Here is a 24,369-nt window from a genome sequence, read left to right as displayed (position 1 = left end):
TATAATTTGAGGCAATGGGTATTATTACTCATTTATCTTAATGTGGAACCCATTTGATCAGCAGAGGTCAGATTCAATTGCAAATTATAGAGCCTTCAGGGACAGTTAGTTGAAACATCCATGTCTGCACATGGATTCTGCTCTTGTACAATTGCCATTATGTCCCACTGATGATGATGTAATGTGCTCCCTCAAAAAGTGCTTCACCTTGGCTTGAACAGAGCACTTTGCTCACAGCACAGCTCCAGCACACTGCAGGGCATGGCAGGGATCAGTGGCTGTTCCTGGTACCCTGGAGCATACCTGTTTCCCCCACCACTAAGTAACAATATCTGCTCTTGGGCACTTGCACAGGAGAGGTGGCAGAGCTTCCACAGCCTCCAGCACAAAGTAGAATCCCCTTCCTTCTGTGGCTGACCCTGATGTGCAAAATAGTTCCATGGACTGAAGCAGAAGACACACGACTGTGCTGTGCTCCTTCCTGGTTTTTCACAGGGCAAACCTGGCTTACTGGAGGAAGGAGACTGCTCCATTTTAAAGAGAAGTACAGGCTTTTCTCCCAGCACTAAAACCCAGGCTTTTAGTGCTTTGGGGTTCAGTGATTATTTTGGAGACAATACAGCTGCTCACCTCTCCCAAAACTAAGCTGCATCTTAGAAGTACAGTTTCTACCACATTTTAATTCTTTGGTTTTTATTTAAATATTTATTAAACTTCAAATAGCTGCTTCAGCAGCTTTTTGTTGCTATGTTCATAAGACATGTTTCAGAAAGCAAGTTTACAGCCACTCTCATGTGCAGTCTGAAGAGCCCACCGATAAGACACCTCAGAAATAAGTTATGTATGCACACACAACAGATACAAAGGTGTCTATTCTAATAGCATCTCCACTTCTATCCTGAATGTGTGCTTTTGAGCATGTTGCTGGAAGACAGGTTTCTGTGTGAAACACTGGTGCTGGCAGATCAAACAGTTGCTGACAGGTCATGGAGGTAAGTACTTGTGAGTGCCTCCACTTTTACAGAGTTTCTTGCTTATAAATAGCAGGTTTGTGCTCACCTCCACTCTTCAGGCTTTCCATTCATTTGTTCAATCAGTATAACTGATTAGAAAAGCCTGGTGTTAATGGTCTTTCCCTCCCTTTAGTCCTCACTCCCCTGTGCTTCTTTAACGAGCAGTACTAAAAATGTGACCTCTTCCAGTCCAGGTTTGTTCCCAGTCAAGTTGTCTTTGAAGGGCAGTTGAACTTTAGCTGTCCACTATCTCCTGATGAGCCTCAGTGGCCAGTGGAGCTGTGCTGACCTTCCTGTGTGTCTGACTTGCATCTGTCTCTGTCCTCGTGACTTACAGGTTGGCTACTGCCCTTGAGCAATGAAATGTCCTCTTACCTTCCCTGCTCTCCCCTGGCAATTTCTGAGAAGCAATAGAAATGAAAACAAGAAAAGATAGGAAAGTGTAGGTTTTCCTACAGAAGTAATTTGGTTCAACACTATCATTTCAGGAGTGGACCTTTGCTATTTGCAAAGCTTTGCTATCATAAATTACTGCTATTCTAATTTCACACAGTGCTGTCATGGTCTGAAGTCACTGCTATAGAAGAAAATGTGTTTTACCCAGGAGGCACCAGCATATTTCTTAAATCACAATGGTCAGCTTAACTAAGATGAAAAGCAATCAGTGTCCTAACAAATGGTGTGGGACATTTGCCATCTCCTGTGCATACTGCATGTTTGGTTTTCCCTGGAAAGAATCCTGACATTATCAGGAGGTTAGAATCTCCTGTCTCACTGAAGAATAGCTCTTATTTATGGACCTTCAAATCCCAACTTCAGGCATAGCAGAAGGATTGTGGGTCATGGTTGAGATTTCAAAAATAGATGAATTACCATTTTTTCCCTTTTTGAGTCCCCTGGACTTGGATTTCTGTGTATTTAGTTAATCAGTTTCTGTGGATGTCAAGACAACACATGAGGATTTTAAAATTTCTCATATTGTTGTGTATTATATTTTTACTTCAGGTAAAGTGAATAAAGTTTATATGATGCTGGGATTTTAACTCCCTTATGTTTCTTATCTTTAATCTGCTGCAATGGAAATGCAGAGTGTTAGACTCCATCAAGATAGAAGGATCAAGGATGCACTTCTTATACAGCTCTAGAGGATTTAAGGCTCAAGGCAAATCATCCTGCAAACCCTTTAGGAGTGATAACTATTTTGTATTACTACTGCATTCATATTGGTGCAACATTCATGGAATACATGCATGAAAAGCTACATGTGAACAGAATAATTATACAACCAACTTTACCTCAGGGGAAATCTGTGTGATGACTCTCTGATCCAAATCTGGACTTCTTCAGTTTTTTTCTGGTATTTCATCGACTCACTCATAGAAGAAAAAAACTTCTTCAGTTTCTTCTGGTATTTCATATAGGTTGGAAGGATTTCAACCTCCCTGCTCTAAGTTAGACCCAGCTAGACCAGCTTGCTCAGGCCCTTGCATAGTCATGCTGTAACTTGAGGGGTGGCCATTCATGGTCTCTCCCAGTACTGACCACTCCAACACACGGAAGAGGTTTTCCTGAGTATCAAATCAAAATTCCCCTTGCTCCAATTTGTGTATATTGAATTCCATCCTCTTCCAGTGCACCATCTTCTCTGTAGTATGGAAGACATGGAACCCTCCAGGCATATTTCCCAAGGGCATGGTCTAAAGAGTTATTAGGAAAATTCCAGCTGACTTTACCAAACTCTGAAACAAACTTCTATTGCAAAATGGGGATCAGGCATTCCTGTTTGGCTGTAGGAAAGGTTTCAGATCACCTGCCATTCTTGCATGGGTGAGTTCACAGCACTTAGGTACTTTTCTTGCATTTAGACGTCTTTGGATATGAGCCAGAGCTGTTTGAAAATCCCATTAGTCTAGAGAGCAAGGACATTGTTTGAAATATTGCTGTGTTGATGTGTTTGTGTTCATTTTGGCAAATGTTGGCTTGTGTCCTTTCATTTTAAATGATAATGAGAAGGAGTTCAGACTTGAACAGACCTGTCTTGAGAATGAGTGTCTTGTCCATGCTCAGCAGTGCCTGTAACTGAGGGTGTCAGTGTATTCCTGGGCTCTGGGGTTGGATCAGTGCAAGGCTTGGATCAGTGAGGTCCCTGCTGTGGCTCCCACCTGACCCGTGTGGCTCTGGCTGCTTGCACCGCACTGGTGCCAACGTGTGCATCACTCACTCGCTGCTCTCTGCTCACAGGCGCCAATATTGTGCCCTGCCCTTTGGGGGATTTTCATCTCTGCATTGACTTCAATCCAGATCTGATAACAGCACAAGCCACCTTTGAGCCACCGCTGAGGTCAAAAAGAGAGAAAAACAAAACCAGGCACGTTTTCATTAGCTTTTTTTAAAATGCTAAAGAAGGTGCACATATTTCCTGTCTAAAACTACAGAGTTTAGCAGCAAAGCACATCTCATCCGCATGTGGTATGGGAGGTGTTGCTCTCCCCTGCCTGGGCTGTCACTCACACCCACTCCCGCGTCGCAATTTGCCTCCCATCAAATGAGCTCGCGCAAAGATCAGCGTTGTTGCATATGCTGGGGTGTGCAGGATGTATTTCTGCATCCCTGCTGTTCATCTTGCAAAAACCCTTTCAGTCCCAGCTGTTATTTTCAGGAACTGACAAGTGGGTTTCTGTAAATTAATCAAATTTATTCTGAACATGGATGTAACCCTTCATCAAAAGACAATGAAAAGGCAAGAAATACGTAGCAGAACATATCCCAGCCTGTGTCAAATCTGGCTTGTCAGCACAGAGAGATTTTAAGGAAGAGGTAAAATAGCAAGAAAATTCTTTCCTGATTGCTCCTCCTGTGCTCAGTGTAAGAGGATAGTGTAGGTCTGGGATTTGGGAGGAGGTGTTGGAAAAGGGGGTTAAAAAAAATCACTTAGTGTAAACATACACTTGCTGACTTCACAGTGGTCTCTGAAAAGACACATTTTGGATACTTGCTGCAGTGGAGTCTGCTGGCAGTTTATAATTTGTTTACTAAACAGGGAATATAATTGAAATGTTCCTTTTGAGGCAACAAAAATATAAAACAGCCTCTCAGAGTAGTCCAAGGCTTCTAATTTAATTATCTGTAAGCCTCACAGATTAAAAGTATTTTTTCATCCATTCCTGACAGCCTGAAGTGGATAAATAACCAAAATTTAAAGAAAAACCTTTTGAAAAGGAAACCTGGCAGATGAAAGAGCAAAGGTCCAAACAGTTGTAGAACGTTTTATCTCCACTGAGATCCCCCCCTGTCTTTATGGTAACTAATTATATGTGAAAACTGTTAAGGGTTTGGAAGCTGTGACACCCATTGGAGGGGAGAGGGGTCCCCAGCACTTCAGGCACAACAAGCTGGCTCCTTTGAAACACTGCTGTGTGCCAGGGGAGTTAAGGGTACATTGTGAGCAGTGTCCAGAGAAGCAGCAGGAGCAGCCATACAGGTAGTGTTGAGCTTGTGTCACCACTTGCAGTCAGTCCTTGACACCACAGATCTGGTCCCAGAGCAAAGCCTGGCACTGCAAAGGCACCCAAAGGCAGCCAGAGCTCAGGCATGTCCTGGGTGTGTCCCAGCCCTGTGTGTGCCCCCTGTGCCCTGCACTGGAGCGTGGTTGTGTCAGCCAAGGGCTGATGGGCAAGGCTAGCTACTGGTGTAGCTACTGGAATTCAGCAGCTGTTCTTGAACACCTTTTATTTGCCCCCACATTCCTGTCTGTTCCCACTGTGTGTGCCACAGGAGTGTTTACCACCCCAGCAGAGACTGCAGTGTCTGTGTGGGAACAGAACTCTTAACCTGACTCTGCGGGGGAAGTCTGTCTCTGAGCATGTTGTGAACACACGTCTCCTCTGGTGTCATCCCAAGCCCAGCCATCATGTTATCATACACAAAAAAAATTGGATTTCATCTTTTTAATGCAGCATGTTAAATATTTTCTGAATTTGGAAAGGTCAGCCAAAGAAGTGCATTGGGGGAAAAGTGGTGTTTCCATGTAATGGGGTGAGTAAATGAGGAGCAAAGAGGTTTGGAGTAGCAAAAACTATTCTTCACAGCACTTATTTTCTTAGAAAATGTTCTCCCTTTTCAAGTTTGAACTTTAAGACTTTCATGTAGGGGCATAGTATGTCTAGGACACCCACAAAAAAATGAAGTTTCCTTCTGGTATAAACATTTACAGCTTCATTGACTTGAGGTGGAATTTCACCTGGGAATATAAGTGGTGACCCCAGTGACACACAGATGGAACACTGGTACCTGCTGCTTGGAGGTACTTGAGCAGTGGCCAGAACACCAGGGAAATATTTGCTGATTCATTTTGCTGTGGAGTACTTACTTTTCTGTAGTTCATCTAGAGTTGATCTAACAGTTTTGACTTTGAAAAAACGTTGAGTTTGAAAAGTTTTTTTAGACTGGATGGTGATTTTATTTGTCTGCAACACAGATCGATGCACTTTGAATTGTACTCGTGCAAGTGGGAACTGGAGCGAAGAAACTGTAGTGCAAGTGCCAGAACTCTGCAAAATTCTGGCTAAGGAGCTAGCCCTAATCATTATCTAAAACCATGCCTCTAAAATGTATCTCAAATTATATTTAAATTTACTCATACACAGGCATTTCATGTTATCTTTATGGTATGTCAGATACTAAAACCTTTAAAACTTGAATAAATCCTTCACTTAGCTGCCCATAAGCAGCACGTTTATTGCTTTTGTTTTGTAATTTGCTATTTTATCAGTGCTTGGTATGACACTTGTAGATCTGGATTAATTTCCCATGCTGATTTGTGATGAATGTGCCCTGTAGGCTAATGGTATCTTCCTCCTTTGTAAAATTTGCTATTACCATTTACAGGACAGCATGTTCTCTTTGACACCCTCCAGAAGTGCCAACTGCCTGTTGAACAGCATGGCATCAGCTGTTACAGCCTGATCCAAACCCTAGAAAATAAGGGAACAGTGATGCAATTCAAGGTTTTTAAGGAAAGGCAGTATCTTTTATTAGCTCAGCTGTTACAGTTGGGAAAAAACAGACAGGCTTTCAGGCACACAAATCCTTCTTCAGGTCTGAAATAGCAGCAGTGTTGCTTACACCAGCATTCCTCATCAGTGAGGCAGCTATGGTCCCTGTAAGGTTTAAAAGCTGTGTTTAGAAGTGTGTGCATTGCATGGCCCTGCTCACTGGGGAGGGCTTCAGAGCAGAACACAGGCAAACATCATTCGCCTCCTCAGCTCTTCCCAGTGCACACCCTGCAAACCAGGGGTACATCCCACAAGGAGAGGTAGTGCAAGGTCACTTGTTCTTGAGAAAAATCTTCAATACCTTATGACCAAGCCACATATTCTCCACAGTCACCCTGCTGTTGGGAAGGACTGAGGCAAAGCTGTGAGCTTCACAGTGCAGGTCATTAACTTCAGGATTCATGCTGGAGATTCTGTCTCCTAATATTTACAGCTGTCCAGCAAAGAGTTGTGGGACCAGCTGGCAAAATCAGTTTTATTCTCTTTCTTGTAATTGCTTTACAGGGAACACTGTTTCCCAAAGTTTCTGAAGTCACTGTTGACTGACCAGCCCCCTGATAACAAAACATGTGATTGGAAATGCTCCACAGGCAGGATGGTTCTGCAGAAAAGCTGTGAACAGCTTCCCATAGTCTTTAGATTGCTTGTGGTCGTGGAAATTTCATATTTATCTTCCTTTTTCTTTTCTAGAAATCTTTAAAAGTATGTACTAAAGTCTTTCTAGTTAAAGAACAGAGGTGAGGTGGTCCAAAATTAAACATTAACACTAACATTTACTGAATGTTAACGTTACCTGTGACACTCATTTCTGTATTACAACGCTAGGACCTGGGGTGTGAACTGTAGTTAATAGCCGTGATATTAAGAAACTGAGGATGCTTTTTGCTCATGTGAATATTTTCATGGTATGTGGACTGTGAGAACTCTGGATTTTGCATTCTTACCTGAGTGTAGTAACAGGTGTGTTAATTATGTGTCTTCTCCATTCGGCCCTATTGGAAAATGAATGATTTCATTTCAAGAAACTGTCACCACAAGAAAATGATGAATAAGTATTAATGCTTCTGTAGAACTTGAAAGGATGAACTGTTTATGACTTCAAGAGACATGAAAAACCAATGAGCAAGTAATGCTGTAAACAGGAATATGATTATTGGAAAAGTTAGTTCAGAGGGAGAAATACATATTAAAAATCTTAGTTTACGATCTGGTTTTGGGCATTGTGTTGTGAGGTAAAGGTGTGTCACATTGCTCTTGAAAGCCTTTAAAAGTTCAGAAATTTGTGGGCGCCTGTCTTTGTATAAAATACAAGTGTTTCAAATGTGGTTCTGAATTATCATACCTGGGTGTGTCTTTCCCAGCCTGGGCAAACTTTGATCCCTTTTATGTTTCTCCACCCAACAATGTGCCCAGTGACACATGCCCATGGCAAGTAGACTGGCATCAACCACAGAACAGCACAGACAGCTGCTTCTTTATCCCAGAAGAGATTTTAGTAGAGGAGTCATAAAGACAAGCAGATTCTCTGGTGAATTTCAGAATTTGTTTCATTCCTTTTAGTACCCAGGCAAGATGTTTGTGTTTGAAAGCATGGATGTGAGTATTACTGTGGACCAGTGTTTCTTTTTCTTTATGTGCACCAAAAGGAAAATGATTAGTTTGTCCATGAAAGAGCTTCATTCTTACTTGAAATAAAAGTCCTTACATATCCCCAACTATTTTAAGACACTTCTATGCTGCCAGAGTAGAAGAAGTAAAAACCAGGATCCATACTTGGTCCCCATAACAATAATTGTCCTGCCATGTGGACATCACACATCTAACTTGCAAAATATAATTCCAGATCTGGATTCTGCAGCCAGTAAAAGGCTCTGATGCTCTGGTCTTTGGACATCTTTGACAGAAAGGTTTGAAATGTGAAGGCAGATCCATTACCAAGTCAGTGCTTGAGATGAACCCCACATTTACGTTGGATCTCCTTACAAAGGCATTTCTAAAACTGGAAGAATAGTATGAAGGAAAGAGAAGCAAAAAAAAAAAAAAAGTGAACTGCTGAGGAAAAAAAGTATCTACCCCCAAAACACTTGGTTTTGCTATCTATCACTCTTCTTTAATAGCGATGATGTTGCAGCTTTTTTAAACAGAAACAGCAGCAGCAGTGTTCAGGACTCAGGTTAATGTGCCAGCTACACATGAATGGTGCTCATTATAAATATACCTTTAAGGTCTTTTCATGCATACCACAGCTAACTAACAGCCAGCTCCACCTCAGTGTTCTTCCAATACTGCATTTATGGAGTAGCCTGTAGTGAAGGAAGGCTGGAAATGGCACTGCTAATGGTAGCAGCAGATGACTTTGCACGTTATTCCATTTCTGCTGCATCTGATTATAAATTCAGGTGGGAGATGTCAAAAAGCCAGGAAAGTAAAAGTCTCATGTGTTCATTTTCTCACCCAGAACTCAACATGTTTGTCTCATCTGGCTTTGCATGCTGGCAGCTTTGTAAGCTCTTCTTTTTTCACTGAGACTGCTCTTTTCCAGGTGCCAGGAGACAACGAGAAGCACTGGAAGCCAGTGTTGGTGGTTTTGACAGAGAAAGACCTTTTAATATATGAGAGCATGCCACGGATAAAGGAAGCCTGGTTCAGCCCTGTGCATACCTACCCCCTGCTCGCCACCAGGTACCTTTGCTTTTCAATCATGACAGCTTTCAGGAGCAGTGGGAGCAGCTGAGTCAGCCAGGAGCAGGTAGAGCTGATACACAGCTGCAGTCACACTTGAAATGTTGTGGTTGGAGAAGCAGGTTCATCCTCAGTGGGCTGATGTGCCGAGCTTAACTCCTCCCTTCTCCTCCATTTCAAATTCTGGCTGAAGCTGACAACCAGAAACTCACTGGGATTTTGGATGTGGCAACTTAGCTTGGATACAGAGGCAGGAGTGATGCAAAAGCTGAAAGCTCAGTCTCCTGAGATACCTATCTCAGTGTGCAGACCTGTGAGCTAGGCAGAAACACCCCAACTTCCAGCTGCTCCTCCAGGCTGAAAAAAGTGAACTTGTTGCCCTGAGTCGAATGTTGTGGTGTGGCAGTTCTGCACCACCAATTTGGGCCTTTTGGAGGGTTCCACATGTGATGGAGACACTTTCAGCACAGCTTCTGTTCCTGCTCTAGTAAATTAATTCCTGGCATTTTTTAGCTTAAAATGGTAAACTTGGAAGACACATTCTTGAATCTAGGTTAGCAATAAGCATTTGCATTATTTTGAAGGTATCCATTAACACTAATTCAGAGACAGCTTTCCCATGGTTGCCTTTATGCAGTGGAAACTGTCTGTGCTTCTTGATGTGAATCTTAATCATGTTTCTCTGCCAGTATGGTCAAAAGGCTTGAGAAAGAGCTGTTGTTCCTTGTTTCAGCCTTGCTACAGGCCTCTATTATACCATTTTCAATGAGTTCTCATTCAGAAGGGCTGGTTGCCCTGGCCAGAAGCAGTGGGGCTCTTACTGCACTCTCATTAGTTAATTTTTGTTCTCTGTGTCTCCCCAAATGAACTGACGCTTTGCTGCTAAGTCATTATGTTAAAAAAAATAAAAATTGTACTCACTGATTTACACTGATGGTGTGTTCCATCAGTGACAAGTCCCAGTGAAAGCTGGGTGAAGTATTGCAGCCTGTGTCCAGCTGTGTTACCACACCTTAGAGATTGAGAAGCAATAGCACCCCAGCAGAAGGTGATGCATTTCCTCCCCTTTTTTTTAAGGTTTCATTTTTACATGAGCTCAATTCCTCCCTAAAGTGACTGGGTATCCTGAAGTGCACCCTGCCCTTTCCTGGCCACACACTGTCATGTGTAAAGACAACTCCTTGCTGAGTGTCACCAGCTCCCATCATCAGTGAGACCAATTTACTGCATCAAATAATCTAAGTCTACATCTTGGCCCTGTTACTTAAATTATTTTTTCTCAAGAGGCCACATTGGATAGCAGACAGCCTTGCCTTGGGTGGGGATGGTCATCTCCTTGTCGGATGGGCTGCTTTCCTGAGTGGAAAAACATTGGCCTTCATGCTGGAGAGGAATGAGAAGTTGCACAGCACATGTGTCAGGCTGCTGAAGGGTCTTTACAGACTGGGAAGAAAGCAAGCCAGGATGGTCTGTGAGAAAGCCAGGGTGCAGTTCAGAAAAGACAGGTGCCAAGTTCAGTGCTGGGGAATAATCACCTCTGCTGTTTTGGGGTGGAATATGAGCAACAAAGTAGTTGCTCTGCCAGGAAGCACCCGAGCACTGTGATAAAATTGCTTCAATCTAAGGTGTTGTGTTTTTGAGAGGGGAAAATGAAGACAATCATCTTGGGTTATAGCAGAAGTGTTTCATTTTGGGCAGATATAGTAATCATAACTACAGAGAAGGAGTAAAGCCTAGGGTGATACTCCATGTTCATGAGAGGCATTGCACTTCCAAAAAGATGCCAGTTAACTGTGGAAGGTCCAGAAGAAAGCAATGCAAATATGTAACATAGAAACACTATCAGGAGGGGAATACTTAAGAAACCTTAGTAGCTTAATCTAGAGAAGTCCATGGAAAACATGTCAATAATTTTCAGATGTGAAGAGAAGAAACAAGGAGAACAGGGGAGTATCTTTTCCAGATCCCTCCTGAACACAACAGGACATAGTTGACTGCACTTGTGGCATGGAATTGGTGAGGTACTGGTTTAGATTCTCTGGGAAAGGTGTACGATCCTCATTACTGGGGCATTGAAGGATGGGTGACACACAGCACAGTTAGCCCTGCTCTGTGAAGGGGGATCTGCTGGGTGACCTCCTGACAACCATTCCAGCCCTATTTCTGTGATTTCTTACTACTATCACTGAATGTAACACCCAGAGAAAAAGACAGCAGCTACACAGAATTTGGAGTTCAAAACAGTCACAATGTGATAAGTACACATATACAGCAGATTCCATAAATGGACAGATTCCCTAAATCATTACACCTCCTGTTTTGGATGATTTTGATTAAAACTCTGCAGGGTCCTGCTTTTATGATCTGCCACACTGAGTACAGTTATAGCAAAAAAGTAGAGCAGGTTTTCTGTTGGTATTGACTGCTGTGTTCATTCTCGGTCAGTGATTCCCCTCCTCGTGACGAGTTTTTTAATCCCCTCTGTGCATTGATCAGTGCAATTTAGAACTTTTCACCTGGAAAGTTTGCAGAGCACATGTTGTAATCTTAGCTGCTCCCATCTTTCAGATTTTTATGAGTCCTTGGGAAAACATTTTTGCTTAGCTAATGCATATTTGAAAATCTGCTGAAACTGGAAAACTTCAGTGCCAGATACTGTACAGAGTCATGCTTAATCTACCCAAAACATAATGAGCAGAGAAAATTGGAAATTGGTAGAAGGATTACAATCTTCTCACAGTACTTTAACAACAAAATTTCTACATGCCCTTCTTGTTTGTTGATAAGTTTGCCTACAACCTATGGAAGCCATTAAGACCTAAAATTATTTTCCAGTCAGTCTTTTCTAGCTTTGCATGGAATACAAATAATAGCTCAAATAAAACTGAGATCAGATTTTAGTTGTTCCTTTAAATCTCTGTGCGGGGAGGCACGGCAGCTGGCACACAGCCCTGACTCCAAGGACCTTTTTGTCATAATCTCTGTTTCAGTGTTTCCTTATGCCTGAATAACAGTGCCTCCCTCTAGCATGGGAATGGGGCTTAAGTAATTACATCTTATATGTTTGCAATCAAATTCCATTATCTATCATAGCCAGATATGAAAGGAAAGGGGAAAAAAAAAAGCAGCCCATGTTGGGCTCTGATTAAAGATCAGGTAAGAAGCTTTTGTGTACAGCTGAGGTCTGTAACCAGAAAGTATTAAAGCAGTTTGATAGCTAATGACGTAGAAAAAATGGGGAAAGAGTTTGGGCACTGATTACTCATCTGGGCCAGTGGATGGAGGGACAGGCAGAGAGCACTGGGTGCCCTGAGAGGCCCAAGAAGTGTATGGGGTGCAGTGCAAGTTCCCTGCTGGTCTTCCCAAGGCAGTGAGGCGGGCTCTGGGTGCCTCCATGCAGATGAATTGAGAGAAGGTGCGCAGGTTTCCGAGGAGCACAGCCATTCCAGGGCAGGTTTCACATGCTAAGTCAGGGTGCCGTAGGAAAGGTCAGATGGCAGTGGTGTTCTCACAGTGTTGATGCACTTGTACGTGGTCTCTTCTGAGCTAAATCTCAAGTGAGCAGCTGAAGGCTTCCTTTGAATGCCAGGGCTGGTTTCACTGGCCTTTCTGCAGAGACCATTAGATCTGGCTGTTGCAGTAAATTGTTGACACTCTTCCCATCGCATTAGGATGAGACGCAGGTTCCAGTGTTTCTCACCCTGCACCAGCACCCCATGTCAGAACACATCCATCTTGCTGTCACACGTTCGCAAAGCATAAGGTTAAAAAGGTCCCCGAAATACAGAGAGAGAAGAGAGAAATGAGAGAAGATCAGAAGTGTCTCCCTGGCCCCAGGGTTGGTTTTCAGCCGCTGCGCTCCGAGCGCTCCGTGAGGGGTGAGGGGACTCCCGGCCGTGCCCGGCCTTCTCCCGCCCTCTGGCGGCGCTGCCTGAGCCGGGAGGAGCGCTCGGCTCTCGGGCTCCGGTGCTCACAGATTCCCCCAGAAACCTCCACAGAGCACAGGAACCTCCCAGGCTTGGGTGAATATTACCGGAGCTGGGCCTGGAGTGCTTCTTCAGCTCTGGGGTGCAGCACACACCACACACCCCTCCCTCCCCTGCGGTTACAGTGATGGGAGGCAGGAGTGAGGGGAAGCCTTCTGTGAGGTTTCTAAGGCTATTTTTTGTGGTTTAAGGTATCTCTGTGGTCTTTAGGATAAAATACATACTGTGTAAATGAAATGGCCCACATTAATGCAACTTTATTAAAGCATCCTTTGAACTATACCCAAATACATGAGTACTGACAGCTGGTACATTAATACTATCAAATGTCCTCCTGCATGTTTGCTTAGTTCATGTTTAAGGGCATGACTATTCAAAGCATCATCTGGAGTTGCTTGATGGAAAAGCATTTTTAAATAGTGAGACTGGATTTTTAATAATGAGGAGATAATAAAAAAGGCAGGCAAGAATCAATGTTCATGTTGGATGTGTTCACATACTTTAATTTGTAAAGTACATCTTCATTCTATGCATATGCATATGCTGAAAAACCACAATACAGTACTATGGATACAGCATGAAGGTGTGGGGGAGTAGGTGGTGGTGCTGTGTGTTTTGGAAGGAAATCAAACACTGGAACCATCTGTTTGTTATGTATTCAGTAACATAAGTAATAGAAAATGATTTTTAGTATAGCTGATGAGCCCTGCATAAAGGAGATGGCCCAGGAAAAAGGTGAAATAGTTTTATTTCTAATGACAAACTTGATGTGCTTTTCCAGGCTGCTTTTTCACAGCCCAGTAGCCAAAGGCAGCATGAGAGCAGTGGCCGTGCCTGTGCCTGGGCGACCACCCAGGGACAGACAGCAGCAAATGCCACTGGAGATTTCAGCTCCCTGATTCCTGCCTTAATTATCAACATTTAGCTTCCCCTCAGAGTTTGCACCCTCTCACACCAAATGAAAGAGAATTAAGGTTTTTGGGCTGTTTGCTCAGTCCCCGATTGCAAAATCTGCCAATAGTAGAGATAGGAGGCCCTGAGTATCAAAGCTGAGTGGGGCATTAACTCAGCTTTTCCAGAGGGGAAGAAGCCCTTCTTGTTGTGCCCAGACACAGGGCAGGGCATCTCTGACCAGGATATTCTGTGTCTCGCCTCCCAGGAGCTCTTGGGAACATAAAATAAAGTTTCCATGAACTTGAGAATGAACAAATCTTGCAAACCTTCTAGTGGGGTATGAAAGAGGGGTGCATCTGTTTGCCACAGTGTCCATCCCAAATGTCAGCATGGGCTGTCAGGGAATTGGGGGAAATTTCAGATGCCCTGTGGCTGGTGTTTCAATAATTGAAAAGCTAAAGTTGTGCTTTTGCTTTCCTTTCTGCTTTTTTCTTTTCTACTAAAACATCTCTGGTGGCATACTCATACAGTGTCAGCTACAGGTAACTGTTCTTGCAGATGCCAAACAATAATTTGAGGGTAAATTAGTATTCAGTAGATTAGTTTAATCTAATGTTTTCTCCTTTAGCATGAGTGTTCTACTACCATGCCACATGCTTTATAGACTACTATGAAGTATATTGTTTGGCAATAGAAAGAAAAACAGAAGGGACAAGACAGAAAGAAGTTTTTCAGACAAATTTCATTTTGTGATTGCCTCTGAGGGTTGGTGTCTGAATGTCAAAGAGTGATAAGCTCCCCTAGATTATTTTTTTCAGATGTATCAGTGTTGTGTCCCTAAGTGAATCCTGTGTTGAGTGTCCATACTTTTAGAGGGAAAAAAAACAACATAAAAGGGCAGATTTAACGAAGAATTAATTTTTATGAGATATTGATTTTCTCACTCAAAAATATTCCCTGCTATTTTTGTTTGCCCAGATGAACAAACCTTTCCTGGCCACAGGAGATCAGCTGTTGATGCTGGGCAAAAAAATGTTGATTGCAGACAAATGTGAGAGAATTTCAGATTACAAGTAGCTTCAACATTTTGCATTTTACAGGTTTCTTATGGGAAAAGTAAGTACAAGACAGTACTTTGGCATCTACATATTTTACAGAGCTTCATACTTTATTCAGCAGTATTTATCATTGAATTTGACAGCAGATGTTTAAACTTTAGAGCAAATGCTGCTTCACCATGGAAGTTGGATTCAGCTGCCTCATCTGAGCCAGCACTTGTATCTGTGGACCAGATTCCATCACCACACACCAGTCAGGGATTTCTCTCAGCTCCTCATCCAAAGGGACGTTTTGTACAATTCATTAAGTAAAGAGCTGTACTCAGGTGGGGATTTTGGGGCAGTTCACTGTTGTTGGAATTTCCTGATGTGTTTTCAAATCCAATTGCAGGTTGGTTCATTCTGGCCCAGGGAAAGGCTCACCCAAGTCAGGGGTGGATTTGTCCTTTGCAACGCGTACCGGTACAAGACAAGGGATTGAAACTCACCTGTTCAGGACTGAGACCAGTCGAGACCTCTCACTGTGGACGAGGAGTGTAGTGCAGGGCTGCCACAATTCTGCAGAGCTCATCACAGAAATCACCACATGTGAGTAACACCTGCAGCATTTCCACACCTCCACACCCTTCCTGTGACACAAGTTCAAGTTCCTTCTGCTAGAGGTGATTTACTTAAAAAATGTGCATGTTTAGGATTCTACCTGTTTAAAATGCTGTCAGGTTCTGGGCCAGTCCCAGCTGCTGTGGTACTTGTGTCCAGTGACACACTCATTGTCATGCTGAACTTTTGGGTTTGTTTTCAGCACGTTGTATCAGAAACTACTCTGTAGTCAGCCATGTAGGCCTGCATGTCACAGAGGAGTGATTGTCAGAGGTTTGTCCAGAAACCCACAGAAAAGAGCATTTTTCTGATATTCAGGAAACTCCTGTGAGCCTAGCAGGAGTTTCTCCTGCAGAAGGAGGAGACAGAAGAGGACTGGCACATTCACAAGAATGAATTGGTCATTTATTGACCCAGCTCTACACAATAGAGGAGAGTAAAAAACCACAAACCAGTCTAATAACTACATTTTGATGGGTAGTAATTTCCTTCCCTGAACATCAGGGTGTCACTTCTCAGCACTTCTGTACGTGAAAAATCAATTGGAATACAAATAATTGGCTCAGATGCTCTGGAGTGATGCCCTGTTTGGCCAGGTAGCTGCAAGGCTGGCGTGGCTCTGGGGTTTGAGGCTGGGCCTTTCTCTTGGGTGCCCCCAGGCTTTGCAGTCCTTCCCCTGCTAGTCCTACAGTTGGCAGGGCTGTTAATGTTGAATTTTATCTCCACTCATTTCCTGAAATGTGAGAGCAGGAGCCAAAGCACAAATCCAGCCATGCCAAAGGGCAGTTCTTGTTTCTCAAAGCTCAGGTAGAGCCACGTGGCTGCTTGTCAGCTGCTGGGCCCCAGCCCCACAGGGAGCTCAGGATGCTCTGTGAGGCCTCTGATGTGCAAACCAGCCAGAGAGCTCAGGGGGAACCAGCTCAGGTCCAGAACAGGTCCATCTCCTCAGCACCCTGACACAGATGCCATTCTTTCCAAAAGAAGAAGGGCATCAGCCCCTTCTTTTATCACAGTGCTTTTGTCCCACTGCCAAGGATCCTTCTTGGTAGAATTGCTCCAAGAAGGTGATGGAATAGTAAATTTGGGATGTGAACTCCAAAACTCTTCATTCCTTAATTTGGATCATGGCCTCTGTTCCAGAGCTGAGGGGAAGATGCAGACTTACTGCTGCAGTAGCTATTATATACAATTATCTGGGCCCTTTTTCAATTACCATGACACTAATGAGGACTCAGGAGTGTCTTCATCTTTGTCAAAATACTTTAGGGAAACACTTTACAGCTCCTAATTTTCTCGTGCATTGTGTGCTGTGTTTATTGATTCAGGCTGTGTCTGTCAGATGCAAGAAGAAGAATTGTTGTGACTTTGTCAAGGTTTGGAAGGAGGAAACACCAGTCTGAGCCTTCTTAAACTTCAGTACACTGGTTTTTGTCAGCATGTAGATGTATGATGGAACATGAAGAACTGCTTTTAAGAATGTGAGAGACTAAATCTTGACTAAATCTTTCTTCTCCAGCTTGCACATACAAAAACCAGGAGTGCCGCTTGACCATCCATTATGAACATGGATTCTCTCTTACAACTGAACCACAAGATGGTGCCTTCTCCAAGATAATTGCACAATATCCCTATGAAAAACTGAAAATGTCCTCAGATGATGGGATAAGGATGCTTTATTTAGACTTTGGAGAAAAAGATGGAGAAATTGTAAGTACTGCATTGAGCAAAGGGATGCATGTTACCATTTCTTTGGTTGTCCTGCAGGCTATGGGGGTGGAGAAGCACTAATGGAAGTTGGACTAGATGAGCACTGTAGGCCCCTCCCAAGTGGAAACTTTATTCCATTCTGTTCCATTCAAACAGTTGGCCAGTGCCAGGTTCCAGTACCAGTATATAGCACAGCACAATGATCAGGCTTTAGAAGGAGATAAACTAAAAAGACAGTTAAAATTGTAAAACCATACAGAAATTAAAGTTTGTCAAATTTTAGAACAAACTGTACCTCTAAATAGCCAGATGTTAAAATTTTTGTATGTATCCATTTCACTTTTTTAAATTATTGAGGGTGAAAGAACTTAAGAATGAGACCTTATTAATTGCAATGTACACATAGGGACTTCATGTTGTGACAACAAGCTATGTTTTAGGTGATTTTGAACATTGCTAAAAAAAAAAGCTACAGATGTTGTGCAAACTGTCTGCATAGGCCTGTAAGCTGTCACAATGCCTGAAAATAAGGTGCATATTCCAATGAGCAGTTTAAATCCATTAATTACGAATGTAAACATAGTTTTTCCTCCCAGATTTTTTTAGCAGTTCCTAAACATGGTGGGTACTTAATTCTAAACATCATCTTTGTTAACATATACTCTGCAAACTCCTTATTGTCAGCTTTGAAGGGAATTTCTTACTAGCTGTCAATAAAGTTGATTCATGACTGCTGGAAAGGTGTTACAAATGAGTGTTTGAGATTGCTTAAAAAATCACCAGCAAGGGTATCAGCAAAAAACAGATTTAATGTTTAGCGACAGCATGACAGAGTTTGTTGGCAAGATTCACTTTACTGCCTACAGGACAATTAAGGCACACCAAGGAAACAAAGCAGCAACAAAACCAAGCAATCAAAATCCAGGCAATCAAAACAGAAATGAACTGAGAACCATCTAGGGGGGCTTGTGTGTGTGTTAAGGTGTGCATATCAAAAGGACAGTGAAGGCAAGGATAAAAAGGAACATGGCCTAAAAACTTAAGAGCACTCACTTACAGTACTTTACCTTAACTTATACCTTAAACCTAAGAATTTAAAAAAGGAACAACACTTAACTTATACCTAACTTAACAATTTAACCAAGGAATAGCAGCATTTAACCTAACTTACGACTTCAAAGTTGAACTTGGCAGCTCAAGAGAAGAATAACATTCAGCAGCCTTTAACTTAGCTTACAGCTTATGACTTAATCTTCCTTACAGGCCTAACTTACTGAGATATCTAAGGTTCTTAAACATCTTAAGAAAACAGCATGTCTCCCAGATTTGCTAAAGCATATACACAGGTGCATGCACACAGACAGGAGGAGTCAGTGCAAGAAATGTACCTGTGAAAAATTCCCCTCAGAGGTCAGGGAAGCACTCACTTTGGATGCTTTTGCATCTCCCAACAGGAAAGGGTCAGGCCTCAAGGAGTGAGGGTACCAGTCCAGGACTTGTTGTTTGGTGGTCCTCCAAGTACAGCAAACCTGAGAGTTCACTGACTCTGAGAGGCCCCACTCAGAGGGAGATGCTGGTCACAGCCTGCTGCAGTTCAGGAGAGCTCAAAGGGTCTCATTTTGGACAGCTGTTTATAGGGGCACTAAAGAGTCAGCTTTAGTCATAACAATGTTTTGTCCTGGCCACACTTCGGGTTGGGACTTTCTTTGAAAGTGTGGGAACAGGAATGTGCCATCCAGGCAAGGAAAACAGTTTCCAAGGTTGTTCATAAAGAAAACAGGAACTCCTTAGACAGCAGTAGTTCCTGGGAGCAGTGTTTCTGATAAGCCCTAGAAGGGATGAGCCCAGGTGCTGCTTTTCAAGGCCAAGGCCTAATGAGCATTTCTTAGATTGCACTGCAGCCTGGAAAAAGGAGTCAGCAGGGCAGAATGCACCACTACAAAAGGCAAACGTGGTTGGGCCTCTGCACACTGACAAGCCTGTCATGCTTAGCAAATGCATGGTGAGATCAGCTGAACCATGACTATGGAAAACAGAGTCTGAGTTCAGTCTCACTGCTGGGTGGGAGAACAGAGAAGCAGCTGTGCAGCACTGGCTGAAGGTACTTCAGCTGCACCAACAGCAGATGCACTGGGCATCAGACAGAGCCAGTCCTACCACCATCCTGGGTAGAAATGGCCAAAAAAAGATGGGGTTAAGCCTCTTGAAAAAGTGCTTGCAGAATCTGACTCAGTTTTCTGCTGCTCACCCAGGTGATCTCACCTGCTTCCAAGATGCTTATTAGTTTTAGTAACCTAAATAGTTGCAGCTGAATGCAAAGGAGCAACAATATGGTGTAGAGAAGAGCTGTTATTAATAGAAGCCTGTTCAAAATACCAGACAGCAGTTTGAGTACTCAATAAATGATGTCTTGTTTGAGCTATATTTCTCAGCTTGATTTTTTTTTTTTTCTGTACTTTCAGCAACTGGATCTTCATTCCTGTCCAAAACCAGTTGTTTTCATCATTCATTCCTTCCTGTCAGCAAAGATCACGAGACTGGGCTTGGTGGCATAAGTGGGATCCATCTGTTTCTTCAGAGAGAGACAGGGTAACCACACTAATCTGAAGTACAGTCAACAGCAGCAACCTGTCCTAGCTGGCAGCAGACACCAGCCTGGGACTCAGCACTGGCCATTGGTCATTTCTGCAGTCCTCTTAGGCCCAGGTTTCATTTTGACCAGCTAAAGAGATGGCATGACAAGGAAGATGGGGGATTTCATTGTAAATGGGATTTTGAAATCCCATATGAGACCGTAAAAGTGTGTAGTACCATACATGTAAATGTTTCAGAAGCATAAATTGTGCCTATTTCAATGTACTTGTCTATATAAAGTAAAGGGCTATGCAGTCAAGCACTTGTTGGTTGTGATGCAAGCCAAGGTTGGTTGGGGAGAAATCCTCTAAAAATTGTCCCATCGCCTGGAAGTAAAAGGTTCTTTCAGTTATAATCTGTGCACCTCTTGCAGATTTTTCTTTTGGAGCACTGCCAGAACCTGTTGTATGAATACCCAGCAGAGCCTGCAAATACAAACCTTTGAGGTGGACACTCTGAAGCAATCCAGCTGTGAGCAGCTAACAGCTGGAGGGCCCCCCCCAGGAGCAGTTTCACATGAAGCAGTAACCACGTCACCCACATCCCTAGTGATGGAGCTAAAGCAGGACCAGCCACAGGGATGCTACTGAGAGCCAGCTGTCAGGGGGGCACAGGCAGGAGGGCCCTTTGTTAATGAACACAGGATGCATTTTCATAGTGACTTCCCAACAGCTTAATGAGTTTCAGCTATCTGGGAGCCCCAGCTCAGGTAAAAGCTGCCTGAATCCATTCTGAGGTAGGATGATGCTCCTGCCAGGTTATCTCCACGGCAGTTTTCCAGTAGAAAGCCATACTAAGATTCTGTCCTCCTACCCCTACTGAGTCCCCCCTTTGCTCAGACAAGGCTGATTGTGTGGTCTTTGCAGAATAACAAACATAGGGAAGGAGGAAGACTTGATTTTATGAGTTTGTGAAAAATTTATTGAAGCAGCTCCACAACAGTGAGGAACATACACCAGGGCAGGAACATGAGCTGCACTCCTTGACATGGAACTGCTCCTATGGGCATGACTTGGCAAGACCAGGTTTCTTGCTGGGGAAATACAAATACAAGCCTATACCTTACTGGTGACTGTTTTGCACCACAGCTTACTGTTGTGACTCAAAACACGATTCAGTGAGTTTCAGCCTTGTTCACAGCTACTTGAGCAGCAAATAGCAGGCAGGAACACTGACTTTCAGCACCAGAGATGACACACACAGCCCATACCGGGAAATAATAAACTGGCATGACATGATCTGGTGGGAATAGGAAGAAGCAAAACAGGGATGCCACTTATGTTGTTCTTCCTTTTTAAAAAGAACAGCTTCAGACAGGGGTGGGGTTTTGTCTGTTTTTAGAGTTTTGCCCTAAATTCACACTTTGAAGGACAGGAAGTAATATATTCAGTGTTTGTGGATGTTCAGTTTTCATATTACAACTTTTCTTTTATTCCTGAGAAAGCACATGGATTTCAATTCAGCATCACTTGGCTGGCAAAGGAGAAAATTAAAAAGACATTTTGGTTCCATGTTGTTTCTGAGCTAAGTTTGAGAGTTAAGCATAAGTCATGTTGTCTATTCAAAGCATAAAAACATGGTGATTCCATAGGTATCTTAATCATCAAAACAAATTAAAATATTAGGATGATGGGCTGAATTAATAAATACAGAAAATAATCACTGAAGAACAGCTCAGTGCCCCCTTGGAAGAGCTGCCCCACTCCCAGGACCTCTCACCAGTGAAAGGCATGCCAGGGAGAGATCCACCCAGCTCTGCACTTTCATTTTATTGTCATGGTACTTGCACTTAAAAATTAATTCCTCATGTAAATGAACAAGGAGGTAACATGTTACCTAACTTAGCAGTAGTTTCCAGATGGACATTTCTCATTTAGTGACCACTGCCAGTCACACACTTTCTGTGGCAGTTCCTTGGGACTCCTTGGGCTTGGGAGCTTCTAGGAGAGATCTGAGAAGCTGAGAGCAGTCGGTACTCAGGGGGACAGGACTCTGAGAGGAGCTCGTGTCACCTTACCAAGGAAGCTCTTGTGTCAAGTCTTTAAAAACCAGTTCAGGACATTTTTATTGCTGTTCCAAAGTACAACTTAAAAATTTGGAGATAGGCTCCTATAAAAGTGCTGGAGGAGTAGGTTAAATCCATATGTAAACTATACTGCACTATTTCCTTATTCCTTTTAACACTTACAAATCACTGGAATGTTATACCTAACATGTATGTGCATTGTAAATATTACAAATTCCTATATTAGTGCCAACAATTAAATTACACAAAATGTAATCTAAGGTGCTCAGTACTATATGAAGTCTAAGTGAATAACTAAGCAGTTTGCAAAGAAAATTCATATTATATATATTTATAGAAAAAAATTAATGATGATTACAGATGCTATTTCTTCATTTTCAGATTTTGGACTGATTCATATTTGGATGGGATAGACAAATGAAATATGAACCTACTCCACATTTATAAGAGTATAGTGAATATTTATATTTTAGAGGAAAAGAATATATTTAATAAAGTCATTTATTGGATTTTTGTGACGTGAGCTTACTTTGTATCCAGACAAACTATCTGGAAGGCTGACCTTTGGTTTTGGGCTAGGAGAAATACATTTAAACTTCAGTGCTTCTGTTAAGAATTCTGTTACTGGAGGGAACTGTTAATTGCATTGGTGGAATGACTTAAAAACTTAAAATAAAAAAAAAAAAAAAGACTGAAATCCCACAGGGATGTTTCAGGGCAGGTCATTCAGACATGTCTGCTGAAGTTGCAATGCTTTCTCTTGTTGCTTAATATTGGACTAGGTGGTAACAGAAGACTTACAAAAAATTAAGAAAAAGCAGAAATTTCTGCTCAATCTTCTGCATTCAAGGACTGAGGCCAACATGTGCCTTTTTTCTCTTATGAATGGTTATGGGAAAACAATATTTTTATTTCTCCTTTGATTTAATTCTTAACTTAGTGGCCCAAATAGAAAAGCTAACTGTGGGAATTTAAGCCTTTTCTTTCAGTCTGACCCAAGTTACGACAGAACAGCCTTGTGGAAAGCCTAAAAAGGGATATTCCAGAGTTTCACTCTTTTCACAAAATAATTACTATAAATGGAATGGTCTTATCAGAAAGTTTGTATAGCAGCTTCACCATGAGAAAGATTGGGATACATATTGGAGCAAAAACGTTATTGGAAAAATGTGATGTAAAGTGTTTGTTAAAAAAAAATAAAGCTGATCTGATTGTGTTCAGGGAATCATACTGGTGTTTCTAATAGTCCTGTCCTTCAAATGGAACCAGAATCTCTCTTAAGGTACTTTAGAAATCAAAACAAGACTCTTGACATGCTACCAAGCAAATCACCACCACAAAATTAGAATTGATCCTTTGCAAGTAACAAAACAAGTGTTTTCCTTCTGCAGAATGTTAGAATTCCTTCCTCCCACAGGACATGGCAGCACCCTCCTCCACCCAGCTCTTTGCATCGGGAAGCTCAGCTGGTCTGAAGGGGAGACTGATCTGATTTCCACCTGAGAGCATTCTCAGTGTCCTCTTACTCATGCTTAAAACTTAATCGGAGCTTCTTTGGTTTCAGTGGAAGCAGAATCAGAGCCTAAAGAAATTATGTGCTCCAGATCATTACACTACCATTGATTTCTAAATTTATGTTATTTTCCATAAAAGTCAAACTGGCAGATTGATAACTAGCTATTTACTGAATCTATTTACTATATAGAGAGACCATTAATACAGTATGTATTACACATTTATATATATATATATACACACACACACTGTATATTATGGACACTTTTGAATTCAGTGGTGACATCAATTTTAAAGAGCAGATATTAGTAATATGCTTGCAAAATTTTCATTTAAAAGAATGATGGGAAAAACTTTTTTAATATTTAACAGAGATGATAACCTCCTGTTGAACATAATCACCTGCTTTTCCCACATGGGATTAGCTATTCATTTTTTTCCCTTCATCAGAATTTCTGTGCTTGTGTAAATAATTAGAGGCATTAGGAAACAAATTCAGAAAACAAATTCCAAGGGAGAACTGTGAGCTGGGACAAAGAAGTGGATTTGGACAAGCGTTAGTACCCAAGCTAAATTCTGTGGTAGCCCAGTGATACTCACCATGTAATTAAAATTAATTGCTGTAATATTATAAGTAATCATATCACCATGTAATTGCAACCACATCAGTGCTGTCTTACCCCAGTCCTGTGGGGAATATAAGCACATAACATGGATGGATAATGTGCCTCTATATATAATGCATAATGTTATTATGCTATGCTGTGTTATGTTATGTGCTTGTTATATGGATGGATGGACTATGGGTAAACCAGAAATGTGTACTGGTGAATTTGATTTATATCCTGATTTGCAAAAACATGAAAGCAAGCGCCCAAAATATGCATAGAGCAGACTTGATTTGGGGGGTTCAGCAGCCACAAACAAGAAAATACTTTGAAGTTCAGAGGCAAAGGGTGATGTTACATTCTGCATCACTTCAGTTACAGCATATCAGCCAAGATGCAGGAACTCTCAGTGTGGGGTTTTGGAACTATGACAGATGTAAAATAATTTGGTTAAGTGCTGTTGCAGTGGACCAGATCAAATTATTGTGCCTACATTTTTGTAGGTAAACAGCATGGACAGGGACAGTTATCACAGCTGAAATGGGGCACAGTGTAATTAAGCCACAATAATAAACCAGCTACCACTTGTCCT

General features: G+C 42.2%; 1 protein-coding gene across 1 annotated transcript in view; it reads left to right on the top strand.

The window, feature by feature from the left end:
• The window catches only part of SNTB1 (syntrophin beta 1), a 112,248-nt gene extending 89,369 nt beyond the window's left edge, over positions 1-22,879 (top strand). The window contains exons 4-7 of the mRNA XM_071421723.1: positions 8,610-8,749; positions 15,079-15,275; positions 16,804-16,994; positions 19,457-22,879. Coding sequence (XP_071277824.1) covers positions 8,610-8,749; positions 15,079-15,275; positions 16,804-16,994; positions 19,457-19,549 — 621 coding nt within the window. The 3' untranslated portion in view covers positions 19,550-22,879. The remainder of the gene's footprint in view (positions 1-8,609; positions 8,750-15,078; positions 15,276-16,803; positions 16,995-19,456) is intronic.
• The last annotated feature ends 1,490 nt before the right edge of the window (positions 22,880-24,369 follow it).

Source organism: Agelaius tricolor, unplaced genomic scaffold (assembly GCF_023055355.1).
Source record: "Agelaius tricolor isolate 1412-34295 unplaced genomic scaffold, bAgeTri1.0.p SCAF_2, whole genome shotgun sequence".
NCBI lineage: Eukaryota > Metazoa > Chordata > Aves > Passeriformes > Icteridae > Agelaius > Agelaius tricolor.
Note: the sequence above shows the minus strand (reverse complement) of the source record. Positions and strands in the feature narration are given on the sequence as shown.